This window comes from Heptranchias perlo, chromosome 22, assembly GCF_035084215.1.
Source record: "Heptranchias perlo isolate sHepPer1 chromosome 22, sHepPer1.hap1, whole genome shotgun sequence".
NCBI classification, from domain to species: Eukaryota; Metazoa; Chordata; class Chondrichthyes; order Hexanchiformes; family Hexanchidae; genus Heptranchias; species Heptranchias perlo.
In genome coordinates this window covers 37,634,879-37,657,724 of record NC_090346.1, presented here as the reverse complement: position 1 = coordinate 37,657,724, position 22,846 = coordinate 37,634,879, and the positions used below count along the sequence as shown (strand labels likewise).

General features: G+C 42.4%; 1 protein-coding gene across 1 annotated transcript; it reads left to right on the top strand.

The window, feature by feature from the left end:
- The first annotated feature begins 426 nt into the window (after positions 1 to 426).
- On the top strand, positions 427 to 22,687 carry nme3 (NME/NM23 nucleoside diphosphate kinase 3). The gene is made up of 5 exons (XM_068003305.1): positions 427 to 631; positions 1,909 to 2,039; positions 6,605 to 6,706; positions 17,104 to 17,216; positions 19,273 to 22,687. Exons 1-5 carry the CDS (start codon positions 586 to 588, stop codon positions 19,388 to 19,390), a joined length of 510 nt encoding a protein of 169 aa, XP_067859406.1. The 5' UTR covers positions 427 to 585; the 3' UTR covers positions 19,391 to 22,687.
- Positions 22,688 to 22,846: the final 159 nt, after the last annotated feature.

Sequence of the window (22,846 nt, the reverse complement as noted above, 5' to 3'; positions counted from 1 at the left end):
TTGAGACGACAACGCCAAGGAATTGTACTCAGCATAACTCACGGAAGGTGGGGAGAATTTCAGAACAAACGTAAAGAAATTCAAGCAAATTAATAGAACAAATACATGAATATAATGCCGTTCATCTCCTTCAGACTGACAACCTGAATATCACTTCTCACCTCCTCCCTTAGCGTTATCTCCGCCTTCCGATGTCAGTTGAAGGTCACGTGCTCCCCTCAGCGGCGGGGGGCGCTCCGTCAAGGAGTTTGCGCGCCCCTGTCCGTGGGGTGTGACGCCGTGCGCATTCCCGTCGGTGTTGCCGCGCACGTACTGCGACCTTATGGTAGGTGACGCTGCGCGCATTCCCGTCAGTGTGACTGCTACCTATTGTGGGTGACGCTGTGCGCATTCCCGTCAGTGTGACTGCTACCTATTGTGGGTGACGCTGCGCGCATTCCCGTCAGTGTGACTGCTACCTATTGTGGGTGACGCTGTGCGCATTCCCGTCAGTGTTACTGCTACCTATTGTAGGTGACGCTGTGCGCGCTACTGCTGACTCCCTTTTACCTTCCTCGTCTAGTGGAAAGGTGCATCGAAGGCAGGATGATTTGTGTGGCGTTGGCCGTCTTCGCGTACATGTTCCAAATAGGTGAGAGAGGGATATAACCGGGGAAGAGACTACTTAGGACATTTTCCAGCCTAGGGTGGGAAGGAGGTGAGAGAAGTCCAGTGTCGGACGGAGCCGGTACTGACTCAGCAGGGGTTAGTCACAGCCACTGGATGGCAACTGTTTGAGACGTTTAACACTCAGCACATTGTACCTATACTGTGTGCAATATATTAATATTGTGTGGCAATGTAATGAATTAACGTTAATGCCCAATGATAAATTACAATCATGTGGTTCACGTAGCCTAATCACAGGACAGAAAGTCAAATATTTAGCAATTCAATGTTTTACATACCACCGAGGAAGATTTGCTCAATTTGCTTTTTGTATTTAAATTGTTTGCAACAGTGAACATATGAGCTCTAATGTTATATGTATAGAACGGTATCCATTTATAGCCTATTAAAAGTCTAACATCTGTGTGCATTTCCTATCTACAAAACTTTACTTCATGCTGTCATGCTTTTTGTCACATTTTTGTGTCAACTTTTGGTGTAGGTACATATTTCTGCATAGATGAAGCAATAAATGACATTTTGCAGCAATGAAGTGAGATGTCTATATTTGCAGGCTACGGGGAAAGAGTGGGGGACTGGTATTAATTGAATTGCTCTTTCAAAGAGCTGGCACGGGCTCGATGGGCGGAATGGCCTCCTGCGCTGTAACAATTCTATTATTCTGTATTGTGTGGGGAAGCCAGATCACTGCAGGTAGAATAGGCCAAAACAGAAACTTAATAGCTAGCATCTAAATAAGTCACCCACGAGCTTTGTCACAACCATATTCCATTGGGAAGTGGACCGAGTATGTTAGCCATGGCTCAGAGGAAGTATTCTCGCCTGAATCAAGAGGTGGTGGGTTCAAGCCCCCGCTCCAGAGACTTGAGCACAAAATTTAGGCTGAGACTCCAGTGCAGTACTGAGGGAATGCTGCACTGTTGGAGGTGCCATCCTGTCTGCGCTCAGGTGGATGTAAAAGATCTATGGCACTATTTTGAAGAATAGGGGAGTTCTCCCTGGTGTACTGTCCAATATTTATCCTCAACTAACATCACTAAAACAAATTATCTGGCCATTCTCACATTGCTGTTTGTGGGACCTTGATGTGCGCAAATTGGCTGTCGCATTTCCTACATTACAACAGCGACTACACTTCATTGGCGGTAAAGCGTTTTGGAACATCCTGAGGTCGTAAAAGGTGCTATATAAATGCAAGTCTGTCTTTTCAAATCTCTGCATTTTCTGTTTACTTTTTAGTAGTTACTGGAATACATGAGCGCACCTTCATAGCTATCAAACCAGATGGAGTTCAGCGTCGTCTGGTTGGAGAAATCATACATCGGTTTGAGCAGAAGGGATTTAAACTGGTTGGAATGAAAATAATGCAGGTACAGTACCTAGTGTGTGTTTCTGGATATAGTGAACTATAGGTACCTAGCATCGAATGTCTAGGTGTAATTCAGTACAAATAGGTACCTTTTGTGTATGGATAAAGTAACACACAGGTACTTGGTGGGAATAAGGGGATCATTTAAAGTGGGCATAGTTTCTCTTCAAAACATGTGTGCTATTTTTCTGATTCATTAAGCTGGATGCAATATAAAGATTGGTGAATATATGATTTGGAAATATATCGCCGTTCATCGTCGCTGGGTCAAAATCCTGGAACTCCCTACCTAACAGCACTCTGGGAGAACCTTCACCACATGGACTGTAGCGGTTCAAGAAGGTGGCTCACCCCACCACCTTCTTAAGGGCAATTGGAGATGGGCAATAAATGCTGGCCTCACCGGTGACGCCCACATCCCATGAACAAATTTTTTTTTTAAAGAATGAAAATACGTTAATGAGACCTTAGGTTAAATAGATATTCAAGAAGTTTACGTGATTTACTTTGAGACCAGAAAAACTTGAAGAACTTTCCTTGCAGGTGTTAAATAGCTGGTTAGGGTCCATAATAGGAAGGTTTGCACATGTTCTGTGGAAGAATAGGCGTGATGGGCCAAAAGAATTTTTATTTCATGATCTCTTGTTCAACGTTCCCTCTAATTTTTTTCGGCCATGTGCGGAATGAATTTGGGTTTGTGCACCGATATAAAGGCTGTGTGCACCACCATTAAAAAAAAATCACAACTTTGAATAGAACATCTTTTTAGAAAACATTATTCAGGGTATATAACAAACAGAACAAATGTACAAAATAATGGATAATTGTAACAATTTAATGTTATATTGGCTGATAAATTCATATAATTTATGAAATGGATTTGTTAAGTTGCACTTAAGATTGAGCAGACTAGTCTCGTTATATTTAAAAATGATCTGTGGGAATGATTCCAATCCGCTTTTTGTTGAATCAGCTTAATGACTCTGATTCAAACAGAAATAAATCCTGTGCAATCAGAATTTTTTAGTTGAGTCAGAAATACAAAACAGCTGTCAAATCAGTCAGTGTGAATTTGGGGATAGGGAACAGTTTAATTAAAGCTCCCCCCCCCTCCCCCCCATTGAATCGTCAGCAGGGTTTAAAAAATTATTGCATTACAGTTGTACATCTTGCAGGTATCATTAGTTTTGGCTGCCTCTATGTAAGGCAGGGAGAAGTTTGGTCATGAAGAACCTGAACTGAGGGAGGCAAAGATAAAAAGAGACAATCCTTTGGGCAACTGAGGGCTTTTGGATAGCAGTTGTATAAAACAATTTAAATCAACTTCATTGTTTTGATTACAATGTACCAATGTTATTGGAAAGTATTCTATATTTCAGCACAATTGTAGAAGGATCTTTAATAGTATTACACATGATCTGTGTCAGAAGTGCCGAGTGGATGATCCATCTCAGCCTCCTCCCGATATCCCCACCATCACGGAAGCCAGTCTTCGGCCAATTCGATTCACTCCACGTGATATCAAGAAACGGCTGAGTGCACTGGATACAGCAAAGGCTATGGGCCCTGACAACATCCCAGCTGTAGTGCTGAAGACTTGTGCTCCAGAACTAGCTGCGCCTCTAGCCAAGTTGTTCCAGTACAGCTACAACACTGGCATCCACCCGACAATGTGGAAAATTGCCCAGGTATGTCCTGTCCACAAAAAGCAGGACAAATCCAATCCGGCCAATTACCGCCCCATCAGTCTACTCTCATTCATCAGCAAAGTGATGGAAGGTGTCGTCGATAGTGCTATCAAGCGGCACTTACTCACCAATAACCTGCTCACCGATGCTCAGTTTGGGTTCCGCCAGGACCACTCGGCTCCAGACCTCATTACAGCCTTGGTCCAAACATGGACAAAAGAGCTGAATTCCAGAGGTGAGGTGAGAGTGACTGCCCTTGACATCAAGGCAGCATTTGACCGAGTGTGGCACCAAGGAGCCCTAGTAAAATTGAAGTCCATGGGAATCAGGGGGAAAACTCTCCAGTGGCTGGAGTCATACCTAGCACAAAGGAAGATGGTAGTGGTTGTTGGAGGCCAATCATCTCAGCCCCAGGGCATTGCTGCAGGAGTTCCTCAGGGCAGTGTCCTAGGCCCAACCATCTTCAGCTGCTTCATCAATGACCTTCCCTCCATCATAAGGTCAGAAATGGGGATGTTCGCTGATGACTGCACAGTGTTCAGTTCCATTCGCAACCCCTCAGATAATGAAGCAGTCCGAGCCTGCATGCAGCAAGACCTGGACAACATCCAGGCTTGGGCTGATAAGTGGCAAGTAACATTCGCGCCAGATAAGTGCCAGGCAATGACCATCTCCAACAAGAGAGAGTCTAACCACCTCCCCTTGACATTCAACGGCATTACCATCACCGAATCCCCCACCATCAACATCCTGGGGGTCACCATTGACCAGAAACTTAACTGGACCAGCCATATAAATACTGTGGCTACGAGAGCAGGTCAGAGGCTGGGTATTCTGCGGCGAGTGACTCACCTCCTGACTCCCCAAAGCCTTTCCACCATCGACAAGGCACAAGTCAGGAGTGTGATGGAATACTCTCCACTTGCCTGGATGAGTGCAGCTCCAACAACACTCAAGAAGCTCGACACCATCCAAGATAAAGCAGCCCGCTTGATTGGCACCCCATCCACCACCCGAAACATTCACTCCCTTCACCGCCGGTGCACTGTGGCTGCAGTGTGCACCATCCACAGGATGCACTGCAGCAACTCGCCAAGGCTTCTTCGACAGCACCTCCCAAACCCGCGACCTCTACCACCTAGAAGGACAAGGGCAGCAGGCGCATGGGAACAACACCACCTGCACGTTCCCCTCCAAGTCACACACCATCCCGGCTTGGAAATATATCGCCGTTCCTTCATTGTCGCTGGGTCAAAATCCTGGAACTCCCTTCCTAACAGCACTGTGGGAGAACCGTCACCACACGGACTGCAGCGGTTCAAGAAGGCGGCTCACCACCACCTTCTCGAGGGCAATTAGGGATGGGCAATAAATGCCGGCCTTGCCAGCGACGCCCATATCCCGTGAACGAATTAAAAAATATATATATATTTAATTTGTAAATATGAAATATGGAAATTGATGAACAATTATTACAATATGCCAGATAATTTGGGTTCATTTGTAGTTTACTTCAGAAGCTAACGTCGAATAGGATGGTGACAAAAACTGTTAATTGCACTAATCGTAGACTTCCTCCAATGTAATTTGCTACCAATGCCTTAAACGTGTTTGTCTTTAGACTAAAGTAACAGTTCTCCACAATTCGCACTAGAGATGAAAAGCTTTCATTTAATTGGATGCATCTCCTCACTGAATGCTTGTGTGCTGATGTTTTCTGATTGGAAGCTCAAATCAGTTATATCATGAAGGGATGGAAATGTATATAAACATTTACACTATTTATCCTGTATATAAAACTTTTACACTATTTATCCTATATATAAAACTTTTACACTGTTTATCCTATATATAAAACTTTTACACTATTTATCCTATATATAAAACTTTTACACTATTTATCCTATATATAAAACTTTTACACTATTTATCCTATATATAAAACTTTTACACTATTTATCCTATATATAAAACTTTTACACGATTTATCCTATATATAAAACTTTTACACGATTTATCCTATATATAAAACTTTTACACTATTTATCCTATATATAAAACTTTTACACTATTTATCCTATATATAAAACTTTTACACTATTTATCCTATATATAAAACTTTTACACTATTTATCCTATATATGTGTAACACACTATTTATCCAATGTGTATGTGTGTGTGTGTATATATATACACACACACATCCATCGGACAGTACACTATTTGTGGAGACTGGTCTCTGAGCAGCTGTACCACTGACCCGCACTAGATGCTGACATCTGCAGTACAACGCTCCCATCCAACTATTACACTATTTTCCCAACGCTCCCGTCCAACCTAAGTTTAACTCCCACCCTTGCTGCAAAGTGATTGGAAGCTGGCGTCATCTCAGCAGCAACTCCACCAGAGAGCACTGGTTTGGTGCGCGGATGGAATGATGAGTGCACGGCACACAACAAACTGCTGTGCAGCCGCATGCTCACGCAGCTTAAAGGGAACAGTGCTCTTGTTATATAACCAATAGAACTGTACTGATATTCATAAAGGTATTTCCCAGCTTTAAGCGCTTCAGTGAATTCATTCCCATAAGTTCTGTTGGAAACCAAAATGTTTTCTTGTGTCATGTCCAAATATGTAGGGCATGTAATAATGAGTAGCAGCTCTTGCTAAGGTATGTTGTGCATTAATAAAAAAAAAATCTCAACATTGGTCCATTTGATGTACTGTTAGTATGACAATATTGTTGCTCACTTTGGCGCATCATTCAAGAATATAACATATAACATTCAGATATTTTGAGGTTAATTCCATATTATTCTCCAAGGTTTGATAGGATGAAGTCTAATAAATTAAATAATGGTGTACTGTTTTTTTCTAGGCTTCAGAAGACTTACTAAAAGCTCACTACTTTGAACTGAGGGACCAGCCTTTCTATAATAGATTGGTGAAATACATGAGCTCTGGCCCTTTGGTCACTATGGTATGTTAAAGCAGCCAGAAATATACAGTGTGTTCCTTTTAATCCAAATTTATAAGTTGTATTTCTCCCACTTGTCTACCTGCAATTTGGCAAGATAAAAAGAGCAGCTGGCTGACTTGTTCCCAGGTGTTTCTGTTCTCACTCGGTTGTTAGTCAACTCTAAGGAGGCATACAAGGTTATCTGAGATTCACCTCTGACTTAACTGTTCTGAAGATGAGGGAGAGGGGTCACAACCACTTACTGCCTCTCATAGATGGTGTGGCTGGGATTGAGGAATAACTATCCAGCAAATTTTAGGAACCAAGTCCTATTACTTAATGGCACAGCATCTTCCTGTGTATTAGGTACAGACTCGTGTACACTGGTGTGGAAGAGGACTTAACTTTTTAATGTTCAATGTAGGAACACTAGTATTGAATATTAAAAAGTGATAAAGAATAAAAAGCTGGTCTATTTTTGAGGTGCAGCTTTTTGGGAACAGCGGTGAACAAACTCTTAAGAACATAATAAATAGGAGCAGGAGTAGGCCACATGGTCCCTCGAGCCTGCTCCACCATTCAATCAGATCAAGGTGGATCTTCAACCTCAACTCCACTTTCCTGCCTGATCCACATATCCCTTGATTCCCCTAGAGTCCAGAAAGCTGACTCTCAGCCTTGAATATATTCAACGACTCAGCATCCACAGCCCTCTGGGGTGGAGAATTCCAAAGACTCATAACCCTCTGAGTGAAGAAATTCCTCCTCATCTCAGTCTTAAATGGCCGACCCCATATCCTCTAGTTACCCCATAACTAGAGAACTATGCCCTCTAGTTCTAGACTCTTCAGCCACCTCTCAGCATGTACCCTGTCAAGCCCCCTCAGAATTTTTTATGTTTCAGTTAGATCACCTCTCATTCTTCTAAACTCCAGAGAGTATAGGCCCATTCTACTCAACCTTGCCTCATAGGAATCTCATCCCAGGAATTAATCTAGTGAACCTTCATTGCACCACCTCTAAGGCAAGTATATCCTTCCCTAGATAAGGAAACCAAAACTGTACACTGTACACAGTACTCCAGGTGAGGTCTCACCAAAGCCCTGTACAACTGTAGTAAGACTTCCTTACTTTTGTACTCCAAACCCCTTGCAATAAAGGCCAACATTCCATTTGCTTTCCTAATTGCTTGCTGTAACTGCATGCTTGACTTTTTGTGTTTTTTGTACAAGGACACCCAAGTCTCTCTGAACACCAACATTTAATAGTTTCTCACCGTTTAAAAAATATTCTGTTCTTCTATTCTTCCTACCAAAGTGAATAACCTCACACTTCCCCACATTGTACTCCATCTGCCACTACCTTGCCCACTCACTTAACCTGTCCATATCCCTTTGCAGACTTTGTATCCTCCTCACAGCTTACTTTCCCACCTGGCTTTGTATCGTCAGCAAACTTGGATACATTACACTCGGCCCCTTCATCTAAGTTATTAATGTAAATTGTAAATAGCTGAGGCCCAAGCCCCGATCCTTGCGGCACCCCACTAGTTACAGCCTGCCAGCCTGAAAATAACCCGTTTATCCCTGCTCTCTTTTCTGTCCATTAACCAATCCTCTATCCATGGTAATATGTTACCCCCAACCCCATGAGCCGTTATCTTGTGTAACAACCTTTTAACGTGGCACTTCATCGAATGCCTTTTGAAAATCCAAATGTACGACATCTACTGGTTCCCCTTTATCTACCCTGCTAGTTGCATCTTCAAAAAACTCTAATAGATTTGTCAAACACGATTTCCCTTTCCTAAAACCATGTTGACTCTGTCTAATCATATTATGATTTTCTAAGTGCCCTGTTACCACTTCCTTAATAATGGACTCCAGCATTTTCCCGACGACTGATGTCAGGCTAACTGGCCTGTAGTTCCCTCCTTTCTTGAATAGCGGGGTCACATTTGCTACCTTCCAATCTGCTGGGACCGTTTTAGTATCTAGGGAATTTTGGAAGATCATAACCAATGCATCCACTATCTCTGCAGCCACCTCTTTTAGAACCCTCAGATGTAGACCATCACGTCCAGGGGATTCATCAGCTTTTAGACCCATTAGTTTCTCAAGTACTTTTTCTCTACTGATATTAATTACTTTAAGTTCTTCACTCTCATTAGACCCTTGGTTCCCCACTATTTTTGGTATGCTTTTTGTGTCTTCTACTGTGAAGACAGATACAAAATATTTGTTTAACACATCTGCCATTTCCTGATTTCCCCATTATAATCTTTCCCCTCTCAGCCTCTAAGGGACCAAAGTTTACTTTTGCTACTCTCTTCCTTTTTAAATACTTGTAGAAGCTCTTACAATCCATTTTTATATTTCTTGCTAGTTTAATTTCATATTCTATTTTCTCTCTTTATCAATTTTTTTGTCGTCCTTTGCTGTTTCTAAAACTCTCCCAATCCTCAGGCTTACTACTCTTTTTGGCAACATTATAGGCCTCTTTTAATCAAATACTATCCTTAACTTCTTTAGTTAGCCACGGGTGGATTACTTTTCCCATGGAATTTTTGTTTCTCAATAGAATGTATATTTGTTCAGAATATTGAAATATTTCTTTAAATGTTTGTCATTGCTTTTTAACCGTCATATCCTTTAATTTGGTTTCCCAATCTACCTTAACCAACTCTCCCCTCATACCTATGTAATTGGCTTTATTTAAGTTTAAGACTCTAGTTTCTGACTTAAGTACGTCACTCTCAAACTCACTGTGAAATTCTAACATATTATGATCACTCTTCCCCAGAGGATCTCTTGCTGTGAGATTACTAATTAACCCTGTTTCATTACATAATACGAGATCTAAAATAGCCTGTTCCTTGGTTGCTTCCATGATGTATTGCTCTAGGAAACCGTCTCGAATGCATTCCATGAACTCGTCCTCCAAACTAGCTTTGCCAATTTGATTTGCCCAGTCTATGTGAAGATTAAAGTCCCCCTGCATTACCTTTGTTACTAGCTCCTATTATTTCATGATTAATACTCTGTCCAACGGTATTGCTACTATTAGGGGGCCTATAAGATACTCCCACGAGTGTTTTCTGTCACTTGTTATTTCTTATTTCCACCCATACTGATTCTACTTTCTGATCCTCCGAGCCAAGATCCTTTCTCCCCACTGTCCTTATGTCATCCTTTATTATTAGGGCTACACCCCCTTCCTTTCCATTCTGCCTGTCTCTTCTAAATGTCATGTACCCTGGAATATTTAGTTCCCAACCTTGGTCACTTTGCAACCATGTCTCTGTAATGACTATTCAATCAAACCCATTTATCTCTACTTGTGCAACTAATTCATCTATCTTGTTATGAATGCTCCGTGCATTCAGATGAAGAGCCTTTAATTTTGACATTATCATTTTTTCCTGCTTTGATACTATTTGTTGATCCACTATTATTGGTAAACTCTCTGTGCCTTCCTGCCAAACGCTGCTTATCTTTACCCAAATCACTACACTGCTCTATTGCTTGACTTTCCTCATGAGATTTCTAAATTTCCCTTCACCTGACCCCTCCCTCCGCCCCCCCCCCCCTTCCCCTTTTTAGTTTAAAGCCCTATCTACAGCCCTGGTTATTCGATTCACCAGGATGCTGGTCCCAGCCAGGTTTATGTGGAGCCCGTCCCAACGGAACAGCTCTCTTTCCCCAGTACTGGTGCCAATGCCCCATAAATCGAAACCCCTGTCTCCCACACCACACTTTGAGCCACGCATTTAGCTGTCTGATCTGTTTGTCCCTATGCCAATTTGCACGTGGCTCAGGTAGTAATCCAGAGATTATTACCTTCTGAGGTTCTGCTTATTAACTTAGACCCTAGCTCCTCAAACTGTCTCAGCAGAACCCCATTCTTAGGACATAGGTAGAACTATGTGGACCACGACAACTGGATTCTCCCCCCTCATGCTCCAAGTTCTTTTCCAGCCGTGAGGAGATGTCCTTACCCCTGGCACCGGGCAGGCAACACAGCCTTTGGGACTCTTGGTTGGGGCTGCACAGAACAGAGTCTATCCCCCTGACTATACTATCCCCTACCACTACCACATCCCTTTTTACTCCCCCCACTTGAATGGCCTCCTGTACCACAGTGCTGTGGTCAGTTTGCCCAGCCTCCCTGCAGCCTTTGTTCTCATCCACACAGGTAGCAAGTACCTCGTACCTGTTGGACAAGGTAAAGGGCTGAGATTCCTCCATCACTACAACCTGGGTCCCCATACCTGCCTGACTCTCAGTCACATCCTCCTGTCCATGATCACTGAATCTAAACTACTACCTAATCTAAGGGATGTGACTGCCTCCTGGATCAAAGTGTCCAGGTAACACTCCCCCTCCCTGATGCATCACACAGTCTGCAGCTCGTACTCCAGCTCAACAACCCTGAGCCGAAGTTCCTCGACTGCAGACACTTACTGCAGATGTGGTTGCCAGGGATCACGCTGCTTTCCACCAACTCCCACATACTGCAGTTACAATACACCACCTGCCCTGTCATCGCTTGTCGAAGCAGAATTTATTTATTTACTTTATTGAAGTTTTTAATCGCTTGCTATTTTTGGTTTTATTAACTAATTAATTTATCTAGTTTAAGTTAGTAATTTAAGCTCTTAGTTAAACTCCTGTCCTGACTTAGATAGAGAAAAAAAAGTGACACTCACCAACCAATCACCTACCTGCTGACTTGTGACATCACTTTCAATTTCTGCCTGTGTGAGTTGACGCCAACTGTGTAAAAACCACGTGTACGCGTTCCCCTCGCTTGCGTTCCCCTCGCTCTCGCTCGCTCACTCTGGCCTTGCACGGACTCCGCCTTTTATCCTCTTGCTCCTCTTCTGAATAATTAAAGGAGACCTTCAATGTAAAAGATAAGTACAAAAAGTGATCGATATTTACCCTGACATCGATCTTCTACAATTAGTTTTTCCCTGTGTCTGTTTTTAAAGATTCTTAATAGGACTGCATGGAGGAACCTTTTTGCGCCTCCATTTTAAAAGAGCATTTACATTGAACGGTAAAATAATTACCTTGCAGAACAACCATTCCACAGCATTGAGAACAATGGCTGGAATATTTTTGATTTGTATGATGACCAATTATGGGAAGGATTAAAGAAGTAATTACAGACTAAGAACTTATCATTCCTTGAACCTACAGATGGATGATCTGTTTCACACCTCTACTAATGTCAACACAAAAAGCTCCTAACCAAGAATTTCATCACGGAAAGCCTCATTGCTGGTTTTTACTGAGTTACCTGATCATCACAGACGAGGAACATGTGACCTTCTGGCCTTTACCAGATAGGAACAGGAGTAGGCCATTCAGCCCCTCATGCCTGCTCCGCCATTTGGTAAGATCATGGCTGATCTGTGATCTAACTCCATATACCTGCCTTTGGCCCATTACCTTAATACCTTTGGTTGTCAAAAAGCTATCTATCTCAGATTTAAATTTAGCAATTAAGCTAGTATCAATTGCCGTTTGCTGAAGAGAGTTCCAAACTTCTACCACCCTTTGTGTGTAGAAATGTTTTCTAATCTCACTCCTGAAAGGTCTGGCTCTAATTTTTAGACTGTGCCCCCTACTCCTAGAATCCCCAACCAGCGGAAATAGTTTCTCTCTATCCACCCTATCTGTTCCCCTTAATATCTTATAAACTTCGATCTGATCACCCCTTAACTTTCTAAATTCTAGAGAATGCAACCCCAATTTGTGTAATCTCTCCTCGTAACTTAACCCTTGAAGTCCGGGTATCGTTCTAATAAACCTACGCTGCACTCCCTCCAAGGCCAGTATGTCCTTCCGAAGGTGTGGTGCCCAGAACTGCTCACAGTACTCCAGGTGCGGTCTAACCAGGGTTTTGTATAGCTGCAGCATAACTTCTGCCCCCTTGTACTCCAGTCCTCTAGATATAAAGGCCAGCAGTCCATTAGCCTTATTGATTATTTTCTGCACCTGTTCATGACACTTCAATGATCTATGTACCTGAACCCCTAAGTCCCTTTGGACATCCACTGTTTTTAACTTTTTACCATTTAGAAAGTACCCTGTTCTATCCTTTTTTGATCCAAAGTGGATGACCTCATATTTGTCTACATTGAATTCCATTTGTCACAGTTTTGCCCATTCACCTAATCTATCAATGTCCCTTTGTAATTTTATGTTTTCATCTACACTGCTTACAATGCCACCAATCTTTGTGTCATCGGCAAACTTAGATATGAGACTTTCTATGCCTTCATCTAAGTCGTTAATAAATATTGTGACTAATTGAGGCCCCAAGACGGATCCCTGCGGGACTCCACCAGTCACATCCTGCCAATGTGAGTACTGACCCATTATCCCTACTCTCTGTCGCCTTTCGCTCAGCCAATTTCCTAACCAAGTCCATACTTTTCTCTCTATCTTAGCTAACAGTCTCTTATGTGGGACCTTATCAAATGCCTTCTGGAAGTCCATATAAATAACATCCATTGTCATTCCCCTGTCCACTACTTTAGTCACCTCTTCAAAAAATTCAATCAGGTTTGTCAGGCACGACCTACCTTTCACAAATCCATGCTGACTCTCTCTGATTAACTGAAAATTCTCGAGGTGTTCAGTCATCCTATCCTTAATTATAGACTCCAGCAATTTCCCCACAACAGATGTTAGGCTAACTGGTCTATAATTCCCCGGTTTCCCTCTCTCTCCCGATGAACTTCATTGTTAGGTGCTGCAATTGACTCAGCGTTCTTGAGCTGGGAAAGAGGAAAATCAGTCAGGGTTCTTGCCCAGATCACTATCCATGTCCATGTTGGAAAGTACATTCGTGGACAGTGGGTGAAGACAGGATTAGGCCTGGGTGAAGACAGGATTAGGCCTGGGTGATGCCTCCCATGGTTTAACAACTTGCTGACACTCACTGTCCAGACTCACCATTAAGAATGGGCCACTTGGGCGAGATACTTGGCATGTAGAGTTGTACCCCAGCAAACAGTCAGCATCTTGAGAGGAAGGGAGAAAAAGTGGAAAATTGAGTAGAGGGGGGAAAAAAAACACTGTGGACTCTAACAGTAATACAGCATACTTTGACCTTGAGTTGTTCACCAGTTTAACAGCTCATAGATCAGTGAAATCAGTCATTGAGTATTTCATCTACCTCATTACCGATTGAATATTTGTATTGCACTTATATGGGCACCAGGATGTAGCATTGGAAAGGAAAAACAAGGTGCACAAAGGATTGGGAGAGACAGATAGCACTAGAGTAAGAAATAGGTACGGCATTAGATGGGATCAGACTAAGAGAGAATACTAGAAGGTCTAAGATTGGTTTACAGTGCATGTATATAAATGCACAAAGCATGATAAATAAGGTTGGTGAGCTGCAGGCACAATTAGCCACACAGTAATATGATGCTGTGGCGATAACTGAGACCTGGCTCAAAAAAGGGCAGGACTGGATACAAGGTGTTCAGGAAAGATAAGGCAGGAAAGAAAGGAGAGGGGGATGGTAATATTGATTAAGGAGAATATTGCAGAGCTGGAGAGAGAGGATGTCCTGGAGGGGTCAGGGGCAGAATCTATTTGGTTAGAAATGATAAAGGTGCCATTACACTACTGGGGGTAGTCTATAGGCTACCAACTAGTGGGAAGGATATAGAGGAGCAAATTTGCAGGGAAATTACTGAGATGTGCAAGAACCATAGAGTAGTGATAATGGGGGACTTCAACTATCCTAATATAGACTGGGAGAGTAATAGTGTAAGGGGCAAAGAGGGGGAGGAATTTTTGAAGTGTGTTCAGGAGAACTTTCTTGACCAGCACATTTCCAGCCCAACGAGGAAGGAGGCATTGCTGGATCTGGTTCTGGGAAATGAGGTGGAGCAAGTGTCAATGGGAGAACATTTAGGGAACAGTGATCATAGTATCATAACGTTTAGGTTTGCTATGGAAAAGGACAAGGGCCACTCTAAAGTAAAAATACTCAATTGGAGGAGGGCCAATTTCAATGGGATGAGAACGGATCTGACCCAGGTAAATTGGAATCAAAGATTGGCAGTTAAAACTGTAAATGAACATTGCGCAGCGTTTAAAGAGGAGATGGTTCAGTTACAGTCCAGATACGTTCCCACGAGGGACAAAGGTAGGGCAACTAAAACCAGAGGTCCCTGGATGACAAAAGAGGTAGAGAGTAAGATGAAGCAGATGTCAGGTTGATAATGCAAGTGAGAACCAGGCTGAATATGGACAGTTCAGAGGGGAGGCGAAAAAGGAAATGAGGGGCAAATAGAGAGTGAGAGTAGATGGGCGGCTAACATAAAAGGGAATCCAAAAGTTTTCTGTCGGCATGTAAATGGGTAGTAAGAGGAGAGTTGGGACCGTTTACGGACCAAAAAGGAGATCTATGCAAGGAGGCAGAGGGCACGGCTGAGGTACTAAATGTACTTTGCATTTGTCTTTACCAAGGAAGGTGATGCTATAAAAATCACAGTAAGTGAAGAGGTAATTGAGATACTGGATGAGCTAAAAATTGATTAAAGAAGAAGTACTAGAAAGGCTGACCTTACTTAAAGTAGATAGGTCGTCCTGTATGGATGGGATCATCCTAGGTTGCTGAGGGAAGCCAGGGTGGAAATTGCAGGGGTACTGGCCATAATCTTCCAATCATCCTTGGATATGGGGGTGGTGCAAGAGGACTGGAGAATTGCAAATGTTAGACCCTTGTTCAAACATGGGTGTAAGGATAAACCCAGCAACTACAGGCCAGTCAGTTTAACCTCGGTAGTGGGGCAACTTTTAAAAACAATAATCCGTGACAAAATTAACGGTCACTTGGACAAGTGTGGATTAATAAAGGAAAGCCAGCATGGATTTGTTAAAGGCAAATCATGTTTAACCAACTTGATAGAGTTTTTTGATGAGGTAATAGAGAGGGTCGATGAGGGCAATGCGGTTGATGTGTGTGTGGACTTCCAAAAGCCGTTTGATAAAGTGCCATATAATAGGCTTGTCAGCAAAGTTGAAGACCATAGAATAAAGGGGGCAGTGGCAGCATGGATACAAAATTGGCTAACTAATAGGAAACAGAGTAATGGTGAACAGTTGTTTTTCAGACTGGAGGGAGGTACTAGGACTATTGCTTTTTTTGATATATATTAATGACTTGGACTTGGGTGTACAGGGCACAATTTCAAAATTTGCTGATGACACAAAACTTGGAAGGGTAGTGAACAGGGAGGAGAATAGTGATAGACTTCAAGAGGACATAGGCTGGTGGCATGGACGGACATGTGGCAGATGAAATTCAATACAGAAAAGTGTGAAGTGATACATTTCGGTAGGAAGAACGAGGAGAGGCAATATAAACTAAAGGGTAGAATTCTAAAAAGGGTGCAGGAACAAATCGTTGAAGGTGTCAGGGCAGGTTGAGAAAAAAAGCATATGGGATCCTGGGCTTTATAAATAGAGGCATGCAGTACAAAAGCAAAAAGGTTTTGATGAACCTTTTTAAAACACTGGTTCGGCCATAACTGGAGTATTGTGTCCAGTTCTGGGCACCGCACTTTAGGAAGGATGTGTAGGCCTTAGAGAGGGTAAAGAAGAGATTTACTAGAATGATTCCAAGGATGAGGGACTTCAGTTACATACATAGACTGGAGAAGTTGGGGTTGCTCTCCTTAGAGCAGAGAAGGTTGAGAGGAGATTTGATAGAGGTGTTCAAAATCTCGAAGGGTCTGGATAGAGTGGATCGAGTAGATAGAGAGAAACTGTTTCCATTGGCAGAGGGGTCAAGAACCAGAGGATATAGATTTATGATGATTGGCAAAAGAACCAAAAGCGACATGAGAAAAAACTTTCTTACACAGCGAGTGGTTATGATCTGGAATGCACTGCCTGAGGGGGCGGTGAAGGCAGATTCAATCGTGGCTTTCAAAAGGAAATTGGATAAATACTTGAAGGGTAAAAATTTGCAGGGCTATGGGGATAGGGTGGGGAGTGGGACTAGCTGGATTGCTCTTGCAGAGAGCTGGCACAGACTCAATGGGCCAAATTGCCTCCTTCCGTGCTGTAACCATTTTGCTTCTATGTAGACATTTGCAGGATATAATGCTTTGAGCAAAGTATACAGTCAGCTACAAGGCTGACAACTGTTTGTTGTCGTAATCCCATTTCAAAAATGTGTGTGTATGTATGCCACAAAATGTTTGTAGTTTAAAATAACAAAGAAGCATTGTTGTCATCATCTTTAGGAACTACTCTACTGAATCATTGCTGTGAAGGGCACAGCAACTTTAATTTGATTCAATGACACGGTGACCCTCTTATTCTGCAAGATGTGCCACAAAATCTCTGTTACTGACTGTTATTTCCTCAATGTTTCAGGTGTGGCAAGGATTGAATGTTGTTAAAACCGCTCGGGCCATGCTGGGAGAGACCAATCCTGCAGATTCTGCCCCTGGCACCATCAGAGGGGACCTCTGTGTAGAAGTGAGCAGGTGAGAATTTTCTTAGTTGGTTTTAGCAGAAATTGAGGTCACTCTTTGTTGAATAGAATTCTCATGGAAGACCTTAACGTGTCTGATTAAAATCTTTTAAAACAAGCTAAGCAATTCATTTCTAAACGTAAAACATTTTGTGTGTAACATTAAATAGGAGTGGTTTCTGCAGCAAATCTCTAATGTTTTATTCCTGCTTTTCTGATTCCTGCAAGTACATCCTTGCCACTTGGCAGGTACTATGAAGATATCCCATCAGAGTTGGATGCTCCATTGAGTTACCCAAAAGATACCCTGTAAAAGTGAGAGTTTATTAAATGATATGGTAGGTATTCCATCATAATGAAGCTTTCCTTTGAGCGCCCCCCCCCAACCCCACCACAGGGTATCCCATCATAGGAAGATGTTTCTTTGAGAAAAGTGGCTAAAATTGTTCTCGAGTAGTGTCAGGCTTGTTTGAATTGTGGGTAACCCAGCGATGTGCAGAAACGGGTTCCCAATCGGGAGAGAGGTGTGCAACAGGTGCTAATGGCTCAAACCAATGCCCATCTGATCAGTTGATCTACCTGTAGTACCAGCCCAAAGTTGAACTTTATGGCTGGAATAGAGGTGTTATTAAATGTGGTGTCCAACTGTTCATTAATTTTAACTAGAAATGGAAGTTTGAAATGATAATGGATGATCTGGAAATAGTGATTATGAACAGTTTGGGTTCCGCCAGGACCACTCGGCTCCAGACCTCATTACAGCCTTGGTCCAAACATGGACAAAAGAGCTGAATTCCAGAGGTGAGGTAAGAGTGACTGCCCTTGACATCAAGGCAGCATTTGACTGCCTGTGGCACCAAGGAGCCCGAGTAAAATTGAAGTCAATGGGAATTGGGGAAAACTCTCCAGTGGGTGGTGTCATGCCTAGCACAAAGGAAGATGGTAGTGGTTGTTGGAGGCCAATCATCTCAGCCCCAGGACATTGCTGCAGGAGTTCCTCTGGGCAGTGTCCTAGGTCCAACCATCTTCAGCTGCTTCATCAATGACCTTCCCTCCATCATAAGGTCAGAAATGGGGATGTTCGCTGATGACTGCACAGTGTTCAGTTCCATTCGCAACCCCTCAGATAATGAAACAGTCCGTGCCTGCATGCAGCAAGACCTGGACAACATCCAGGCTTGGGCTGATAAGTGGCAAGTAACATTTGCGCCAGGCAATGACCATCTCCAACCAGAGAGAGTCTAACCACCTCCCCTTGACAGTCAACAGCATTACCATTGCTGAATCCCCCACCATCAACATCCTGGGGGTCACCATTGACCAGAAACGTAACCGGGCCAGCCACATAAATACTGTGGCTACAAGAGCAGGTCAGAGGCTGGGTATTCTGCGGCGAATGACTCACCTCCCGACTCCTCAAAGCCGTTCCACCATCTACAAGGCACGAGTCAGTAGTGTGATGGAATACTGTCCACTTGCCTGGATGAGTGCAACTCCAACAACACCCTAGAAGCTCGACACCATCCAGGACAAAGTAGCCCGCTTGATTGGCACCCCATCCACCACCCTAAACATTCACTCCCTTCACCACTGGCGCAACGTGGCTGAAGTGTGTACCATCTACAGGATGCACTGCAGCAATTCGCCAAGGCTTCTTCGACAGTACCTCCCAAATCCACGACCTCTACTACCTAGAAGGACAAGGGCAGCAGGCACGTGGGAACAACACCACTGCACATTCCCCTCCAAGTCGCACACCATCCAGACTTGGAAATATATCGCCGTTCCTTCATCGTCGCTGGGTCAAAATCCTGGAACTCCCTACCTAACAGCACTCTGGGAGAACCTTCACCCCACGGACTGCAGCGGTTCAAGAAGGTGGCTCACCACCACCTTCTCAAGGGCAATTAGGGATGGGCAATAAATGCTGGCCTTGCCAGCGATGCCCGCATCCCATGAATGAATAATAAAAATCGGTTTCTACTCTTACTTTTGGTGTCCTCGGCATTGATGCAGCTTGAATCTCTGGAGCGTTTAACCCAGTTTGTTTATTTTGGTGTGTGTTACAGAAATGTAATCCATGGCAGTGATTCGGTGGAGAGCGCCATACATGAAATCTCCCTCTGGTTCCGCCCGGACGAGCTGGTCTGCTGGAACGACTGTGCTGATGACTGGATTTACGAGTAAACCAGTCTTTTGACTGACTTCACTCAGGAACAAACCCATCAATACTGAAGTGCCATCATTATAATTGTCTATGCTGTGACTGCAATAGACCTCTGTACCATTGAGATTGTCTTTCTGTATATAAATTCTTTCAAAACTATGTTGCCTCCATGCTGGGCTCAACTAAATTGAGCGTAAGAATCCAATTGAAATTTACCAAGAAAAAAGCTTGTGTTTTGGGTGATTCTAGATCTGAAACATTAACCTGTCTTTTATCTTCACTGATAGCCCTGCTACTTATTTCCACCATTTTAATGTTTTTATTTGGTTTCCAACATCTCCAGGTTTTTTTTTTAACCTGTTGCAGGTGTGACATGGACACAGAGTAATACAGGGATGGTGTTTTTATGTGAGAACCATCCAACTAAATCTGACAAATGAAAATTTAAAAACACTTCAATCCTCGGTTGTGTGGGATGGGACTGTAACTGACCCACACACCACCAATGGTTTCAGTGTCGGGTGGGGCAATAACCTACATGTGGGTGTAAGTCTGGCCTATTCTAACTTTGTCTGGTCATCAAACTCTTATCAAGTCAGTCCATAAAGTACTATTTAATCATTTTTATCAATGTAGAATTCTTCATTTCTTTATGTCTAGGGTTCTGCACAGAGCAGGCTGTGTGCAGGAAGATCTGGAGAAGTTGGTAGTTTCTTATAGACAAGCCTGTTCTTGTAGAGTCAATAATGAGAGTGACTGGTGGTAGCCAAAGTGATTCTTGTTACTTGAAATTGATGGTGCTTTAGAATGTTTTTTTTAATGCCATCCATCTCCAACAGTACAGCTGAAGGGTGTTTGGATTTGGTGTGATGAGTGATTATTCAGATTGAGTAGAATGTTCAAGGTCAGGTGAAATTCAGTAAAAAGGACTGTGGAGTAATACTAATTATTCTTACCTCTATCCGGTCACTATTGCAATACTGATATTAATCATATGGTTTTAAATAGTGAGATCGTTCTGCAATCTATGAAACAACTAGCAAGACAGTATGTCTGGTCCTGAGAGGGCAAGTTAAACAGTGAATTAGATCAGCTTCTTAAATGTATTATGCTGAATAAGATGCAGGAGATTCAATCCCAAACCTTACTAACCAGATTTTATGTTGTGTGGGTTTGTATTGTAGACTGTTCCTCGATTGTCAGAACATGAAGCTAAAATGTTATAATGAAATGGGAAAAACTGTTTCATTCCATTCCTAGCATCCACTTTAATTATTATTTTTGTATTTTTTGTTGCTGGAGCTTTCGGACAGTGGTCTTATGTCACACTGTGTCCTGGGTTAGTCCAAGCAGATTTATTTCAGTGTCACCTCAGTGTCGTTACATGAATTTGAAAGCTCCTTTATTCAGCGTGATTATTATACCAGGGAAATTCACAGCAAACTATAGTTTCTAGGAATATGTACAGTACCCATACTACACTGTATGTGCAAGATAGGTCAATATACTTGAATTTTCTTTATGAATTATATTAAAGATATGCCAGTTCACACAGACAACTTGTTTGATTTATCCTGAATGTAATGTAAAGGCAATGATGCCGGATAAGTATTAAGGTTAGTGAATCAAACTATAGGACAAGGCCATTAAGAGATATTACTATACACCTAACACTAAGGTACAGATCTCCTAGCCTAGAAAGGGTGCAAAAGAGATTTACTAGAATGGTGCCAGGGATGAGGGACTTCAGTTACTGGAGAAGCTGGGGTTGTTCTCCTTGGAACAGAGAAGGCTGAGGGGAGATTTGATAGAGATGTTCAAAATCATGAACGGTTTTGATAGAGTAAATAAGGAGAAACTGTTTCCAGTGGCAGAAGGGTCGGTAACCAGAGGACACAGAATTAAGGTGATCAGCAAAAGAGCCAGAGGTGACGTGAGAATTTTTTTTTAACGCAGGGAATTGTAATGATCTGGAATGCACTGCCTGAAAGAGTGGGTGAAGCAAATTCAATAGTAACTTTCAAAAGGCAATTGGATAAATACTTGAAGGGAAAAAATTTACAGGGCAATGGGGAAAGAGCAGGGAACTGATTGTTTGCTCTTTGAAAGAGCTATCCACAGACACGATGGGATGAATGGCTTCCTCCTGTGCTGTACCTACTATAATACCAGAGCACTATAATTAATAATCTGCCTTGGGTATACACAAAGTCTATTCATTTTGTGGTGTAACACATTTATTCTCTTAACAGGTTCAATTTTGTGGGTGGGGTTGAAAATTCCAATGGCATAAGTTCCAGGGTAGAAAAAAAAATCAAACAAGCCAGATTTTTAGCATTACCAAGATTTAATGACTCATGCTGTATTGTACTGTTGCAGTAACCAAGTTTTGCCACTGGTGGTCATTAGAGTTAAGTGTTACACTGGCAGCTTCTAATGATAGAACGTGAGTAAAATAATGAACTCTGAAAGGTCTGAACAAACCTTTTTTATCAATTTTTAACCACATTTAAAAAAAAATGTTTTCTTGTGTCCCCTTGTTTTATGCACCATTCTTACCATGCACACAAAAATAATCTCTAGCCAAGTATGTTGACTGCTTGGAAGTACACTATTTCCCAACCCAATTTCTTTGTGGGGAGTACCTAACCTTTATTGCACCGGCACCCAACGACGAGACCCAGATCTTGCTGTGTCAGGAATCATAGAAGTGAACCCCTTTCTTCCACTCTGTAGGATGTGCAGCATATTGAAGCTGTAATGCAGTCCACCATGCAATGGCCTGACACATCTGAGTGGCTCAGGTTCTCACCTAGTATGTCATTAAAACAATTTTCAGCCCCTTACTAATGTGGATACATTTACTTTTGGTGTTTAAAGAATTTCATAAAAGTTGGAATACTTTTTTGAAATCAAGCAATTCTGCAGTGGTCACTGAAACATTTTAGTCATGAGTACTATGACTTTATTTATATTCACATTTGATAATAAAACCAAAAAACTTTACAAATCCATGTCTGATTACTGCCTGTAGTGTGAGATTGGAATGCTGCATGTTTTTTGATGGATTCTGACTTTACATGGGTATTGAAGGTACCTGAATGGCCTTTTCTCTGTCCTTTCAGAATGTTTCAATTTTGCTGCTGGGGTTGAAAATTCCACTGGTCTTCCCAAGAGTCCTTCACAGTGCTACTGTATTGAGGAAGCTCATATGTATGTCCCTGGTGGGCTGTGATTTAAAACACAGCCATATGATGCCAGGTATTGCACTCAATGAGAGATGGGTTTGATTGTATTTTGTTTGCCAGTAAGTAAATAAGGAACCAGCTCAAACAGAAACCAGTTCAAAATTGTGTTTTTTTTTAAAAGCAGCATTTGCTCAAAATTCAGTTTGAATAGTTGTCTATAAATTTACCTTGCCTATGTTATGTAGAGTTTAAACATCATTCCAAGAATCATGGCTGTAGCCAAAGGTT

Coding starts and splice junctions, on each gene's coding strand:
- nme3 (XM_068003305.1), top strand. CDS start 586: ATGATTTGTGTGGCGTTGGCCGTCTTCGCGTACATGTTCCAAATAG. Junction 2,040..6,604: donor TTGGAATGAAAATAATGCAG/GTACAGTACCTA, acceptor GTTTTTTTCTAG/GCTTCAGAAGACTTACTAAA. Junction 17,217..19,272: donor CTCTGTGTAGAAGTGAGCAG/GTGAGAATTTTC, acceptor TGTGTGTTACAG/AAATGTAATCCATGGCAGTG.